The 15,733-nt window shown below is 36.1% G+C and overlaps 1 protein-coding gene across 10 annotated transcripts in view; it reads right to left on the bottom strand.

Annotated features, from left to right (window-relative positions):
* The window catches only part of CLASP1 (cytoplasmic linker associated protein 1), a 316,174-nt gene that overhangs the window by 71,327 nt on the left and 229,114 nt on the right, over window positions 1-15,733 (bottom strand). For 4 of the 10 annotated variants that reach the window (XM_077153517.1, XM_077153519.1, XM_077153520.1 and 1 more), the window contains one exon: window positions 12,050-12,217. In XM_077153517.1, coding sequence (XP_077009632.1) covers window positions 12,050-12,217 — 168 coding nt within the window. Of the gene's footprint in view, window positions 1-6,398; window positions 6,507-12,049; window positions 12,218-14,387; window positions 14,415-15,733 lie in introns of all 10 variants that reach the window. The other 6 variants (XM_077153515.1, XM_077153516.1, XM_077153518.1 and 3 more) reach the window with 3 other exon arrangements.

Below are 15,733 nucleotides of genomic sequence, written 5' to 3'. Positions count from 1 at the left end.
ATTAACACAGAAGTACCCAAGACAGAAATGCCACAGTCTGAAGGAAATGCAGGACTCTACCAACAAGACCACATTTTCTCAGGAAAAGAAATGGTGCTGGGTATGAATGGAGAGCAAGTGCCAATTCCCGAACCCCCACGGCAGCCTGCCAGCTGTTGCACCACTACTGAACAAGCAGGTACAACAGAGACACACTTAAGGTGTTCCAAATTCAGTATGCACCAATGCACTGGGACTCCAGGTCTGTGTTCCTGCCATGAAGTCTCCATTGGCCATTATGAGATATGCGCCATGAAGAGCTTGGGGATTCACTAGGCCACAGAGCACCATGGGAATCCCAAGGGGGACAGCAGTGAAGATGGGTTATTAAGTCAGCTCACGAGGTGTTTCACCAGTATGTGATGCATATGCAACCATGCACCAAAAACAAAAGCGTACAAGTTCATAATGTCATTTGAACAGAAAGATAATGAATTCACAGGAAGGGGGCTCAACCAGTGGAATTCCATTTTCCTCAGTCTGATTACAGTGGCTGTTCCAAATTTTAGTCATTCTGGAGATTACTTAACACATAAATAAACTAGTTAATAATGTACTAACCATGAAATTGTGGAGAATGAGTTGCATTTTATGCCACGCCTTAGAGAGGCACTGGTTATGAACACAGGCTCTGAAACGCAACTGCGTGCCAATTCTGGCTTGACCCCATCAAGCAGTAGGACCTGGGCAAAGTCCTAAACCTCTCTATGTCTCAGTTCCCTCATCTGCAAATGCTGTGAATAATGGTACCTACCTCTTAGGTGTTAGTGAGAGGATGAAATGAGATCACACATAAAGCACTTAAAATAGTGCCTGGCCCAGAGAAAATGGTGGTAATAATTGTAGTTAGTAGAGGTAGGGGGCTGAGGGCAGCAGTAACAGCTAAGAATAAATCCCAATCTACATTTAGACATTAGAATATTATTTCATTACCAAGTATTCATCAATCTAAGGAACCATATGCTAAACTCTGTCTTCACGTAGAGACAACTTACAGAAATAATTATGAAATATACTTTGTTTAAAACATTAATTTACTGACCATTGCTCCATGCAATATACAGCTTTTCTTTATCTCAGGGGAAAAAAAAACCAAAAACAAATGGTAATATGCTTCCATTCACTACTCTGAAGAGAACATGGTGATTCTATCCTAGAAAATTGATCAAATTTAACACAGTAATACCAAACAATGCTATTTTTCACCCATGCTTCTGGAGTTCAGTATCCTGTACACATGAACAATCACACATTTTGTCATAAAATACCAATACCTCAAACTACTGAGTGTAATTTTATTTATAAAAGCTCATGTCACTTTATAAAATGTGCATATCCATAGTATATGTGGTATTAAATAGCAAAGGTTACCTGGGTCAATTAGGATACATTTTTACCAGATTTTTATTTTTTTTAATTTTTATTTATTTTACCAAAAATAAAAGATAAAACTGGCAATCTCTAAAACAGGTATTATTAACTTATCACATTCCTTAATTTTAACCAACAAGGAAGTTGGCAAAATACTTTGTAAGACTGAAGAGAACTATTTATTTACTGTACAAACACATCAGTGCCTTGTCTTGATAGCTGAAACTGAAAAGTAAGTAGGACCTGATCTGGAGGTTTCTTACAAATTTGTCCTTCAGTTCTGTTTCAACAGAATATTCTACAGTCTATCTGTCATATAATGAGTTCTTTATTACATTCATAGTCAACTACCAACAGTGGAATCCAGGTGAGCCCACTTATTCCAAAGCCCTTGGTTTTACTTTATCAAGATCTCTAATATTGTAACTACACAAATATATATTCATACCATTAAAATGGTCCAAAACAATCTTATATAAAAATTCAAACATCTTACTTATATGAAATAATTAGGAAAGGCAAATTCAGAGTCAGAATATTCACAGAATATAGGTTGCCTGGGGCCACCAGACTGGGGTAGGGAATGGGGAATCACTGCTTAATTGGCTTAGTTAATACTTAGTTTCTGTTTGGGGTGATAGGAAAGTTTGGTAATGGATGGTGGTAATGGCAGCACAGCAATGTGCATGTGACAGCACTAAATTCAATATCTGATAGTGGATAAAATGGGAAATTGCAGGTTGTATAAATGTTACCAAAGTAAAAATTTTAAAAACACAGAACTGTACAAAACAAAGAGTACACCCTAATGTAAACTAAAGTCTATAATTACTAGTATAATTATAATAATGTAATTTCATCCATTGTAACAAAGGTATCACACTAATGCAAAACGTTAGTAATAGGGAAAAGTGGCAGGAGAGGAGCATATATGGTGGGAACTCTACTTTCTGATTTTTCTGTAAACCTACAACTGCTCTATTAAAAAAATGTGACCCTAAAATCACATATATTCACTGAAACAATTACTTCCATTCACTTTTTTATTAAAGTGAAGGATGGCTATATAAATTGATTCAAAGAGGCATTCAAGCCCCTAACTTGCTTAAAGGGGTAGGAAATGGTTACTAAAATGAATGAGAAGAAGAGGGAAACTTTACATTCTCTGATGAAAGAGTGGGCATGGTTAAGCTCCCCTGAGGACAACAACTTTCTGTGACTTATCTTTGATTTTTCCCAGGTCCTAACCCCAAGCCTAGAAACAATCAATTAAGAAGTATTTCTTGAGCCTTTCTAAGTGCTTAACCCTGGAGAAGCCTCACAGAAAGCAATTAATACATTTTTTAGGAACATACGAAAGGCACTGGATTATGAGAATAACTTTCACATAAACCAGACCTGGATTCAAACCCTGACTCCACCACTTGGTAGTTACATGACCTTAAGGAAGTTGCCTCACCTCCCTAAGACTCTGTCTTGTTGCAACACTTGCCCCAGACAGTGAACAGAGACCACATGGGTTTGAGCCTTGCCCCAGACAGTGAACAGAGACCACATGGGTTTGAGCCTGCAGACTCCTCAGAGCGAGGCTGGGCACATCCCACCGTTGTTTTTGCTGGAAGCAAGTTTTAGAGACAGATGTAACCTGAGGGGGATAAGAGGAATGGCATTAAAATTCAGTCCCATCCCTTGAGGGACTGGAGAAAAATATACGGAACTATTAAACTTCTCCACCTGGGGAATTCCTGATATTCTCTCAAGCATTTGGGACTCTAAATAATAAGTCAATCCCGTGATCTTGAAGCTTGCCCTTATGAAATTTATTTCTGTAATGGCGAAACTACGCCTACTTGTAATAAGGCCTAAGAGTCACTCCCAGAGAACCTCTTTGGTTGCTTAGATGTGGCCTCTCTAAGCTAAATTGTAAATAAACTCACCACCTCCTCCTTATATGAGACATGATTTCCAGGGGTATAGATCTCCCTGATAACATGGGATTAACAATGCCTTCTTGACCAAAAGGGAGAAAAGAAATGAAATAAAGCTTCAGTGGCTAAGAAATTTCAAATACAGTTAAGAGGTCATTCTGGAGGTCACTCTTACGCAAATCAGATTATTACAAATTGCCATTTAATGCCAAGCCCCAACCATCAGTATTCCTGAAAACCCTAACAAATACCCTGGGCTCTACCACTCTATAAAATCTTTACTAAGTTTATTTTTCCAGAAACTTAAAGCATCCAGATTGCTCCTAAGCTAGATAAGCCCCCAAACCCAGGATTACAGCCTCTCTAAGAACATCAACCAGCTTCATTCCTCTACCAGTAGTGTCGACACCATTTACAGCACAAAGTTAGTGTCCAGGTATCCCTTAAGATTAGGAGAATGATTAAATGAAAAGGAGGAGTTATAACTGAGAAGTTACGATTTAACAAATGATTATGACTATTGATTCATTACATAGGTTTTTCTTTTTAGTTTCTAATGTATTAGAAAAGCCAGAATGAAATACCTGAAATTGTTGAACTGGAATCCAATAGCCATGATCTTTGATAATAATTATATAGCTTTTATCTTGTGAATGTGTGATTGTAAAAACCATGTGACTGACACCACCTTTATCCAGTGTAGATAAGTAATTAAATAAAGACATGCATGAAAAAAATAATAATAGACTGGGAATATGGGGGAAAATACCCTACATAAACTATGGACAATAGTTAACAGTACTACTTTAACAGTCTTTCATCAACTGTAACAATTGTAACTACTGCTAAAAAAAATAGAATTACAAAAACGTGCTATTATCAATTATAACAAATTATCCACACCAACGCAAGTGTTGGTGGTGGGGTGGGATATGGGAATCCTTTATTTTATGCATGATTATTCAGTAAACCCATAACTCCTTAAAAAAATTTTTTTTAATTAAAAAAAATTTTATTCCCAAAGATTTTAACCATTGCCCTGATAACAAAAGAAGATCCTCCTGATGCTAGAGTTTGTCAGGAAAGACGAAACAGCTATACTTGTATCATCTGCCTTAGTAGTAGCAATTCTGAACTTCCACACTTTGGGTCTTCACTAAGACAATTTAGCAGAGTCATTTAACCAAAGAAAGTGAAATACCATCAAACTAGATCAATTAGTGTTCAATTAGCACCTCAAGAATTCAACACACCTTGTGTGCTCTAGAGACCACATGCTGGATTACAAAGGCTGCTTCCACTGATAATACCCAAAATTCCAGAACATTGAAGGTATGAAATAAAAACAATGAATTGCCTTTATGGGACAAAATAATCAATAAACAGAAATGAATTGCTCATTTATATAACAGGCTGTTGGAAGGTGAAATAATGAGCTAGGAGGCAGAGACATACAGCCTTAATTTAAAAGGAAAAATCACCAGTTCATTCACACAAAAAAAAATCATGGTCACACCTCCATTACTGAGCATTCTGATCTACTGCTTCCGATTGCCATGAGGAGCTGAGGGGAGTTGGATGAGTTGCCCCAACTCACATTGTCAAGCTCGTCTCACAACAGGCATCTTCTCACAGACCAAGTGAGCCACCTAACGTTCACAGGGCTTCTGTATCTGTCAATTCTTTCCAGAACCTCAAAAAGGATAATCAGTCATAAAGAAATATTCCTAGATTTTGATTACTATTATGGATTGGGAGAAAAAAAGATGATAGAAGTGTATGACATTAGAAGGAGAGAGATAGAAGAAAATATGAGCATCTTATGCTTTGATCTAACATTCCTCCTCTATAGTGACATTTTTATATTTAATAGAAGATCAGTTACTTAACTATAACATGGTCAAAACAATATAGTTCAACATGATAATTTCTGGTCTCAGCCTAATCATTATAAAATGATTTCTATTCTTTATACTTATCAAGAGGAAAATACACATCAGTACAGCACTTATGCCAAAGAATTAAACAATGATTATAGACATATACAAAATATTTCTTTTTATAAAAGTTATGCATGGATAGATGGCTCTGGAGACTAACAATGTGCATTAGATAAAAAGTCATATCATATGTTCATTTTAGAGAAAGGGAGGACTGTTAAAACTAAAAAAGAAAGGTAAATATAACATTCTGTAAATGACAAAGTTTTCTCTTTTTGTCTTATTTCCCTTGAAACCCTGAAGTTGTTAAAATACAATTCTGACTATGTAGGGAAAAAAGGAAAGAAGTGAGGAGGGAAATGGGGGTAGGGAGCACCCCAACTGGCAACCGGCCAGTGGCCTGAGGCATGCCACTTACAGTACTCCATGACATCCAAATGTTTGAATGCTTTGGCCCTGGAATGGCATCATGTTGCAAAAATTAAATAATCTATTGGGTCCCAGGGAGAATAAAGATATCTGAATAACCAATGATGTCATCACATTTTACATTTGTGTTATACATATAAGCAATTTGTCCAAATCTGTGTTTAGACTGCTCTGAAGGAAGCTTTCAGATGATTTCCTGAACAAGAACACGGCTAACCTCTCCATGATGCTTTACAGAGCAACACTATATCTTCACGATGTCATAATTCACTTAGGTTTCTTCTGTGGGCTGAATTGCATATGAAGTGATCTCTGGTAACACTAAAGACAAACTGGAGACATTCAATGGCCAAGGATACCTTTTTTAACTGTGTTGTTAAGGAGCTATTGACTTTGGCTGAGTTTTGCCTTTTGTTAGAAATTCGCACACAGACAGGTGTGACTTGCTGCGAGGGGTCATACATGACAACAGCGCATAGGGAAGTGGTGCTTTTTGCCTCTAACATATGAAAATTGGGAGCTGCTAAAATTCAAGCATGCAGAGGGGGACAACAGAGGGAAACTAAGGAAGAGGAAAGAAGGAAGAAAGGGCCACAGAGACAGTAGAGCAGGGGAAGCAGTGTCTTGAAAAAGCACGTGGAGCAGGGAAAGGAACTCCTTACTCCGAGAGTCAGTGCCTGTGTGTACTCACCAAGCGGGGCGAAGCCCCGAGCGGGACTCGTGTCTCGGCTGCTTTCACGGCTCGTATCGCGGCTGCACCCCTGACTCATGCTGGGTCGAGGGATACGGCTGCTCCGTGCTAGCGTGCAGCATGAGGGGTTTCAGAGAAGGTGAACAAGTTTAATGAAGACAGAAACACTCACAAAACGTCAGTCACAATCCCTTAATGTAATTATGACATAGTCCGCGCCACGTGTGCTGATGGCTGGGCCGCCTCTCCGTGCTGGGGTCTATTGACTGGTGTGCCAATACGAAAGGGTCTGGACAAAAACCCCATTATGTCTGCTGCCTCAGAAAGCTGCAAACTTCAGTATGTGGGTGAAATGACAACTAAATATAAGAAATGAAAGTGTTCCAAAGAATAAACTGGCATCAGAAAATAAAAGATCAAAAGCCTTTTAGATATGATCAGTTCTTATGGCTTTAGCAAACTTCTCTACAAGAGGACATAAGATAAAAGCTGTTTTCATACACCCTTAGTTCTTAAAAAGAGAATCTAATTTGGATTAAAATACAGTCAGATTAATGGCTCTAGTTACTAAAATCCATGAATTTACCTAATAAAAGAAAGAAGGTTCACTTCTCTTTCTTTACAAAGAAAAGTCATAAGGGCCAATATAACTAGAGAACCTGACCATTTTGGACAAATGTGTGGATGTTTCAAACATAGATACGTAATTATTTAGACCAAAAGATGTGAAGTTAGGACGGTTATCCTTTTAGTTATGGTCTAACATCACATCCCAGCTTGTCCAAAGGAATCCAAAAAGCTTTGCCTCTGGTCCCTACTCGAGGTACCTGCATTAACCTAGTCTTAACTTTGAGTCCATACTATGTGGATGGACATACTTTTTACTTGTGTAAAAAGACCCTTCTACTGCCCTAAGGATAGCCAATGGCTTTAGGATTATCTGCATAAAGTTTATTGTTCTCATTTTATAAAATTCTGAGACAGGAGACAGACCTGTATGAACAGCCTTAAGGTCTAAGAGTAACCGGGTAGTGAAGCTCAGAAAAAGGTCATGATGACTTTGTTTTGTCAATTTAATTTGAAAAAAAAATGGCAAAATACTTGGAAAGACTGCATACCTGGACTAGATAGAAATGCTTTTTCAGAGATTTTTGGAAACAATGTACTTGATTCACTGATGCAAACACAGCTATGTTTTCTATGTCACAATGAGCACGTCCCACTATCTCAAAGCAAAGGTAGATTTTACTTTATGGTCAAACTGTATCAAGACTCTTACAAACCAGAATCATGAAACTCTCTGATAAAGAAAAATAAGGAAGTGAGACAGCAAACTAGCTTCCTGTTGAGGTCAGCTACTCGGTGCTGGAGTTGAATTAGACCCAAAAGGTGTGTAAGTAATGCCCGAATGCTTAGGTCTGCCCTGGAAGGAAAGGTCAGGCACAGGAATGCAGTCTGAGCAGTCTGTCAAATCAGGGCTTGATTTGGGGATCACTAGAAACTCCTGAACTTTCTGCAACTGTGACAGGGAGGCACTGAGTTTTCAATGTAAGTAGCAGTGGCTGGCAATACAATCAGCAATTCTTGGTAACAGTTCCTACAATGAGGGCAAAAGTGATAGATGCTAAACAAAATGTTTAAAAAACTGAGTATCTACTGACCCCACCAGTATGTGAGAAATTTCCTGAAAACTAAAAACAGTATTTCTCATTCTTAAAAGATAAATGCCATATTCTAAGTTATGAAATGACCTCTCCAGTCCAATGCTGACTGACTCACTGGGTCAGCCACTCAGCCTGAGTCTCAGCCTCTCCTGAGGACAATTAGGAACAGGTAAGAGTACTATTTTATTTAAAATGACAGGGACACATAGTGAGATAATATACTTTTAGAAGGAGTTCTGAGTTCCTCTCTCTGGGGGTTGACTGAGCCTGCTTTGTGAAGACAATAAAGCACTACATAGGGAAAAAGAAATATGATCTTAAATTAATATATGCAATACTTTTAATAAAGTTTACCCTCCTGGTATTTCACAAAAAGAGTTCATTCACCAATTCATGCTGACCAGTTCCTCTAACTTAGGAGGAATAATAATAATAAATAATTCTTTCTGTTAGGGTTTGTGAAAATCCAATAGTTGACCCAAACTTCATTAAAGGACATCTATGTAGTGATATCAACAGTTCAAATGTTGGATAATTTAGAACATGAGAGGAAAAAAATCTACTCACTCATAATATCACTTCCAAAGACTAAGCTATAAAAGGGAGATTTTAAATAAGTATGACTATAATATAAACATATAATTTATAAAAGGTATAAAGTACTATAGTAAACATAATTAAGAATAATCAATGAGATGGTAAAATGGAAAAACAATATGAAAAATCAACTTATGCCTTTATTAAGTGCTCAAACTAAGTTTCATGTCAGAATATGTTAGGAAGAAGAAGGCATAGCAAGAGGAAGAAACAATGAAAACACACATGCTCTTTGAACTTTCTAACAGTAGTTTCCTAGTTAGCCCTTGAGTCTTGTGCTTACATGAAATGCTGGGAAACCTTAAAAAAAAATCTGACCGGTTTTCATTTCTTGAGAGACATTCTACTCTGCTTTTATGGTGTTTCAGTAGTGATCCTGACTTTTGTCTTAACAAAAGGATTTGGTAGCCTTGATCCTACAGGAACGCGTATCAAAGCAGATACACAGGAGGATCAATGAAAACTTCCAGAAGTTAGGACACAAAACGTCTCTTTATATGTTTAGGTGCCTTGGTCTTGTACACAGTGGTCTAATATCACAACTAAATTGGAATATTATTAATTTCTAACTTTTTCAAAATATTTTAAATCAGAGTATCTGAAAACATTTTAAATGCATATTCACAGTATACAATCTGCAAACACCAATTTTTTTTATGACCTTTTCAAAAGTTGGGTGAGAGAAGAAGGAAACAAAAGGCAAAGTTGAAAAAAATTTCAAAAATCTAACTGCTATAGATGTTTGTTTTTTAGATGACTTCATTATCTGTCAAAAACAGAATAAAATACATAAAAATGGAAAGAACTCACAAATTTATTTTATCTGTTTGGTTGGACAGCTTATAAAAGAATAAACTGCCAAGAAAAAATAGAGTAACTGGGTTTTATTTTGTTTTTTGGTCATCTAACAGGAATTATACCCTATCTTGCTTAAAAATCTTAAAAGGTAAAGAAAAGCCCCGCTTTCCTTTCTTTTTTTAAAATCACAAATGGAAGATGAAAATGCAGCTAAGAAAAATAATTTCGACCACCAAAAATGGCATAGCTGAAGCAATATAATTTGTAGATAATTAGAATTTATTCTCATGTGCAAATTCCAAGCCTACCTAAGATAACAATGAAACCGCTGAATTAAGTAGTTTGGCACTTATAGAAAAATATTTTTAAAAGATGCTTACCCTTTTTGGAATAATTATTTTTTTAACTTACTACGCAATGAACCAAAAGTTTGGACAGATAGCATACACCCAATATATACTAAATGATACCACTAGCACACAATTTATGACTGAAAAAAATGTCAAATATATGATGTCCTATAAAGAGGAATCTCTAAGCAATACTACAAAATAAAGAATGGAAAAACATGTTTTATTCGTATATATTTCTTTATATATGCATAGTCCCACATATGTAGAAACAAACTATATTCTTTAATCAGAAGTATATAGGTGACTTCACAGCTTCACACATAAGTAAATCCATAATAAATATCAAAGACATAAATATTTTCAAAAATAACGCTCCAAATAAGAACTCCTTGGACGGGAATGTTGCTATTTAGTTCTTACTGATGTTTAATAATACCTCCTAGAAAAACTTATAAAATGTTTTTGTCAACCACATACAATACAAACATCATAGTTAAGTCTATGGAATTCCAGGTCTTAGAGGTTCTTCAGATAATTGAGATAAGGTTATTTTCCAAATATTAATCAAGATTAAAAGTAAAATCCCTAAAAAGAAAAGCCTTTTTTAAAGTATGAAACTAACATGCACTGCAAACAAAAATCCTATAAAATTTAACAAGTAATTATAGATTTGAAATCAAATGCATTTTCCAAGCAAAACCAGAACCTGACACAGCAATGCTACAGCATCAGATATGACACTGAAATATTCCAGTCATGATATTTTGTCTGACTGTATCTGCATTAACACCCAAATAACTGGTCAGCTCAGAGACGTTATTACATAATTACAATAGAGATTTGGATGTGGAGTTAACAAAACCACTGCTTGATTATATTTTTTACTTCCTTTGGAAACGTCAATTCAAACCAACCCTTCTATTCCACTTGTTAAATATGTGTCCCCGTCTTCTCTTGGTGCAGGAGCCTCCAATGCTCCTCATTAGCCTCTCAAACCTAAGGCTTTGCTGAGCTGGACACCCCCAACCCCTCATCTCACCTCCACCCACCCTGGTAAATCTCCTTTGCAGGAGACAAATGAATTACTCCTGGTTCCCACTATGCTCCCTCTCATCTGGTTGCTTCTGCACATGTTTCTAACCGCCCCAGAACACCTTCCCCTCTTGTCCCTACCCTGGCTAATCCCTCCTTGGAAGGCTGGGGGTGGGCTGGAGCCCTAAGATATTCTTTCTTACAGTGCCAGAGCACATGGCCTGTCATAGCATTTCTCATAATGTCTTGTAATTTCATCTCTCCCCAATGGACCACAAGCTCTTTGAAGTCAGAAGCTAAATCTTTTTCCATGTATCTTATAATTCTAAGGCCTAACAAAGTGCCTGACACCTGAGAGTAAGCATTCCAGTAAAATCTGTTAAGGAGATAAATGAATAAAGGAGAAAGATAAACCAACAGGACTTAAGAATATAGTACTGTGATGTTACACTGATAGGTTTTTTACCCTTAGAAAGTAGATAAAGAGGTAATAAAGAGTAGTAGGAAATGAGATTTTTCATAATATATTATAAATGATTTCTAACCTTTATATTTAAAAGGGAGCATATTACTAGGTCTTTAAGCTGCTGAGAGTAATTTAAAATTCTACACATTATTACAATGAAACTAAATCCTAAAACACTAAAATAAATAGCGTATTTGGTTTTCATCTATCCTAAGCTTTTATGTTTGAATAAAATTCTATCAAAAGTAACCATATATAGTCTCTTACCATAAATTTCACTAATTATGCTAGAGAAGATTAATATCAAAATAAATATGAATACTTCCAAATTGCTTTTGAAAATTTTTATAGGTTAATGACTGTTTAGTGCTAATAAGTAAAAGGAAAATGAAAAACAACACTGCTTCTAAATGCGTGTGTGTCAGTGGGGGAGGGAGGGGCTGTCCATTTTCCCAATTCTGATGATATGCAAAATGTCTATAAAATGCCAAAACCTTCAATGATGTAATTCCTTCCCAAGGATTTGAACAGTAAACCCCCAAACATATTTAATTACTCTAACTGAAATCCCACTATGTCACAATCTGTATAAAGCCAAATGAAATGACCTTTTAACATAGGCAAACAACATCATCAGTTCAAATCAGATCTCTAGCTCCTTCATTAGAGGCATTCATAAGAATGTAATTAAAGTTATGACCAAGTAAGGAATTGTGCTCCAGAGTCTTTGAGAATCCTTACCTAATCCTATTCGGTTTGGACTCGTTTCTCGGCTACATCCCTGACTCCTAGGAATCTTGCTTCGTTTTTCTGACGAGGGTGTCACAGGTGGGCCTCTTGAGGACCCTCCAGCAAGTCCACCATAACCACTTCCCAGCAATTTCCCCGGAGAACTCGATCGGCTGCCAGCTGAAAATGAAGCAAAACAAGAGTGAACAATGAATGTGAGCTATGGAATAAATTTCAATGATTTCAGAAGCCATTTTACACATTAATTTGAATAAAATTCTTACTAATTCGTGGTCATATTAATCTTAAAAAGATGTGGGGGCATAAAAGAATATTGCAGATACACAGAAGAATTACTCGTGGAGCTCAACAAAATGAATGCAGTTTCTGATTTCAAAGAGCAAGTCAAGAACCAAGAGCAGCCTCTGTGATCCACAACAAATCTCTACGAATAGTCACAACTGCGATCATTATTTTCTTAGCTGATTCTATACAAGAGTGGGTATGTTAAAAATTTTAAGTGTTACTGCTCGAAGAGTAGAAATAAAAATGTAACATATACAGAACAAAGAAATTATCACAAAAGGAATAAAATGTGTTGGGGGTGGTGGTGGTAAAATAACTAGAAAGATGATAAAAAGCATAAAACAAAATAGTAATAATAAGCCCAAACATATCAATAACTGGAATAAAATGTGAAAATATGGCTGGGCATGAAATATACCACTTATTCTCAAACGTTTAGAAAACTGATAGAATGATACAGCAAATGTGGCAAAATGTTAAAATTCGTGGCTATGGGTGTCTGGAGGGATTATCTTAGAGTTCTCTGTATGGGTCTTGCGGTATTCTTCCAACTGTACTGCAAGTTTAGGGTTATTTCAAAATGAAAAACTTAAGGAAAAAATGTGGCTGGATTAAATTCATTTTAATTTTCAGATTAACTTAAAATAATAAAATAAAATTCAACTACGTTTTGTCTACAAGAGACAATATTCTCTAAAAAAACCCCAACATAACAGAATTTTAAAAAGTATTAGAACAAAGAAGGATATTTTATATTAGTAAAAGAATAATTCTTCATGAAGATCTAATAACCATGGACCTTTACACTCCAGACAACATAGTTTTGAAATGTAAAAGGTAAAAATGCTAAAAATATAGGGAGAAATGGAACAAGCTGTAATTAGTAATATAGCTCTCAGAAAGACTAGTGACTAATACAAGACTAATATACCTCTTAGAGAGTGGCAGATCAAGTACTTATAGATCTAGTCGGTACTTATATGTGTTAGTATATATATGATGATTTACATCATATATCTAGATACATATGTAATACCGATGCCACATAATAAACCCAACAAATAGAATACATGCTCTTTTCACCTTTCAACACATGAAATATTACAAACACCAATGTATACTAAGCCTCAAAGGAAAGCTCAACAAATCTACAAAAGCAGAAACCACAAAGACCATATTCCCTGAGAAGCATGAAGTAAAATTAGAAACTAGAAACAAAAAAATATGGCTGATAATTTTTTTTTTTTGTATATTATATGGTGGGGCCACATTTCATTATTTTTCCATGTGAGCATCCCATTATTGCAGCACCATTTGTTAATTTTTTGTTTGTTGTTTTTGCTTGTTTGTTTTTTGGGGAAGTGCATGGACCAGGAATCGAACCCGGGTCTCCAGTATGGCAGGTGAGAATTCTATCACTAAGTGGCTATATACCATATAAACATTTCTTAAGGAAAAAAAATTCTTTCAGTGAAAGCAAAATTTTAAGCACTATGGCAATACATCAGAACAGCAGTCAGAAGAGCCGACCATCAGGTCTTCCTAAGTAAAAAAAAAAGGCAATAAAAACCTAAAATGTGAAGTACACACTATTCTGTGCCATAGAAGAGTGACCTAAACTTTGGGGAAAACTTTTGAAAAGAACACTTACCTGGAAATTACATGTGTGTGTGCACATTAAAAACTACCATTACTTAAATCAATCACTTGGATGACTACTCATAAAAATTAATACTTTATAATGATTTTACTAAAACTTAAAGTAAAAGTCATTGGAAAAGGCACCAATGTACATTACCATGAAGATCTGTCCCAGGACCAATTAATTCTGCCCAGAAAATCTGAGTATCACTGTACACCAATAAACAATGATTAAGCTATATAATAATAAGGGAAAAGAAATCCATTTCAAACTCTACTATTCTGAATACATAGAAAAAATACAGAAAGATTAAGCTCATATTAAAGAGAAAATTTAATATGTGCAAGGAATTTGGGGTAAGGGAAAATGCAACAACAAAAAGCAAGAAGAGAAATGTCTTACCACCAGCAGGATTAGCAGATCTGGATCCTTGATTATGAGAGCAGACCAAAGGACAGGCAAAAAGTGGATTAAAAGACAATAAGACAATACAGAAGGTCAGCATGCAACACAGCACAAATGTTTTGCTCACAAACACATTAGCAAAATAGCTTTTTTTCCCCTAGGATTTGTTCTTCCTATTCTACTTTTATACTTATATTTGTTTTCTATTTATCAAGCTATATTAGCATTTATTTTAAATTTGTTCAAGAAATACTTTTTCTGAACTTACAATATACCAGGCCCAGTGCTAAGCTTAGGAGATGCAGAGAAGAGTATGACAGTGCCTGACCTCCAGCTCTGAATGGTGGGGGCAAGTGACTAGCTCTCACTCTCCATTATCATTACCCCCAAGCAGTGCCTATCATACAGTAAGTGCTCAATGAGCATCAATGAATTGAAACTAGTTACACCTGAACATTCTATGTCTTCCCTCAGTCCTCAAATATTTAAAATATGTCTACTGTTAAGGGTCCTATACTTGATGAAATTTTCTTAAAGTAGGACTATGAATTTTAGTATCTCTATATTTCCAATGTATATAAATTTGCTTATATTTACCTCTTATCAAAATAATTTTTTAAACATTTAATTTACATGCGTAAACTTAAGATCCAGGCTTGATTGTTTCTGGTGGTTTTTAGTGCAAGTAAAGTAATATTGCAGTCTTAAAAGTGGGACCTCAAGGCCAGGTGTGGTGTTTTTATACGAATGAAGAATGAAGGCTCTATCACCCCGTTTACCCCCCAATACAGAAAGGACTTTAATCTTCATTGGCTCCTAAGCATGGATTTTCAAACCTGGAACATAAAGAGAGAATTACAGCCCTTACCTACTTAGGGGCTAGGAACCCTGCAGAGGCCAAAGCCAAAACCATACACAGAACATATAAAGAAATGTCAAATGCTATCGTCATCCTCTTAAGGAGGAGGTAATGCTGCACAGCTAAATGGTTAGACATTCACTATCAGACTCACTTTGATGAGAGTGGTTTATCTGTGCTAAGTCTTGAACACTTTTTGCCATGATTTTTTTAAAGATCTGACCCATATTTACCAGGTCATGACCAGAGTATTATATCTCTGGGTGATTCCTGGGATCCCCAGGGTTCCACAGAATAACCAAAGCTAAGATGCTGTTGTCCCCAAGGTTGAAACTTCTGGGCTCCAAGCTGCCACTGGATCTGAATGCAAATCCAGGTGAGCTCTATAGTAAATCGATCCAGCTGTCCTTGCCGATCTTTATAACTATCACCATACAGCTCCATGTCATTGTCTATCTTTACATCCCCTCAGCCTTCTTTCCTA

This window comes from Tamandua tetradactyla, chromosome 3, assembly GCF_023851605.1.
Source record: "Tamandua tetradactyla isolate mTamTet1 chromosome 3, mTamTet1.pri, whole genome shotgun sequence".
Lineage (NCBI taxonomy): Eukaryota > Metazoa > Chordata > Mammalia > Pilosa > Myrmecophagidae > Tamandua > Tamandua tetradactyla.
The sequence above is the reverse complement of the archived record's forward strand: the minus strand, read 5'-3'. Positions and strand labels throughout refer to the sequence as shown.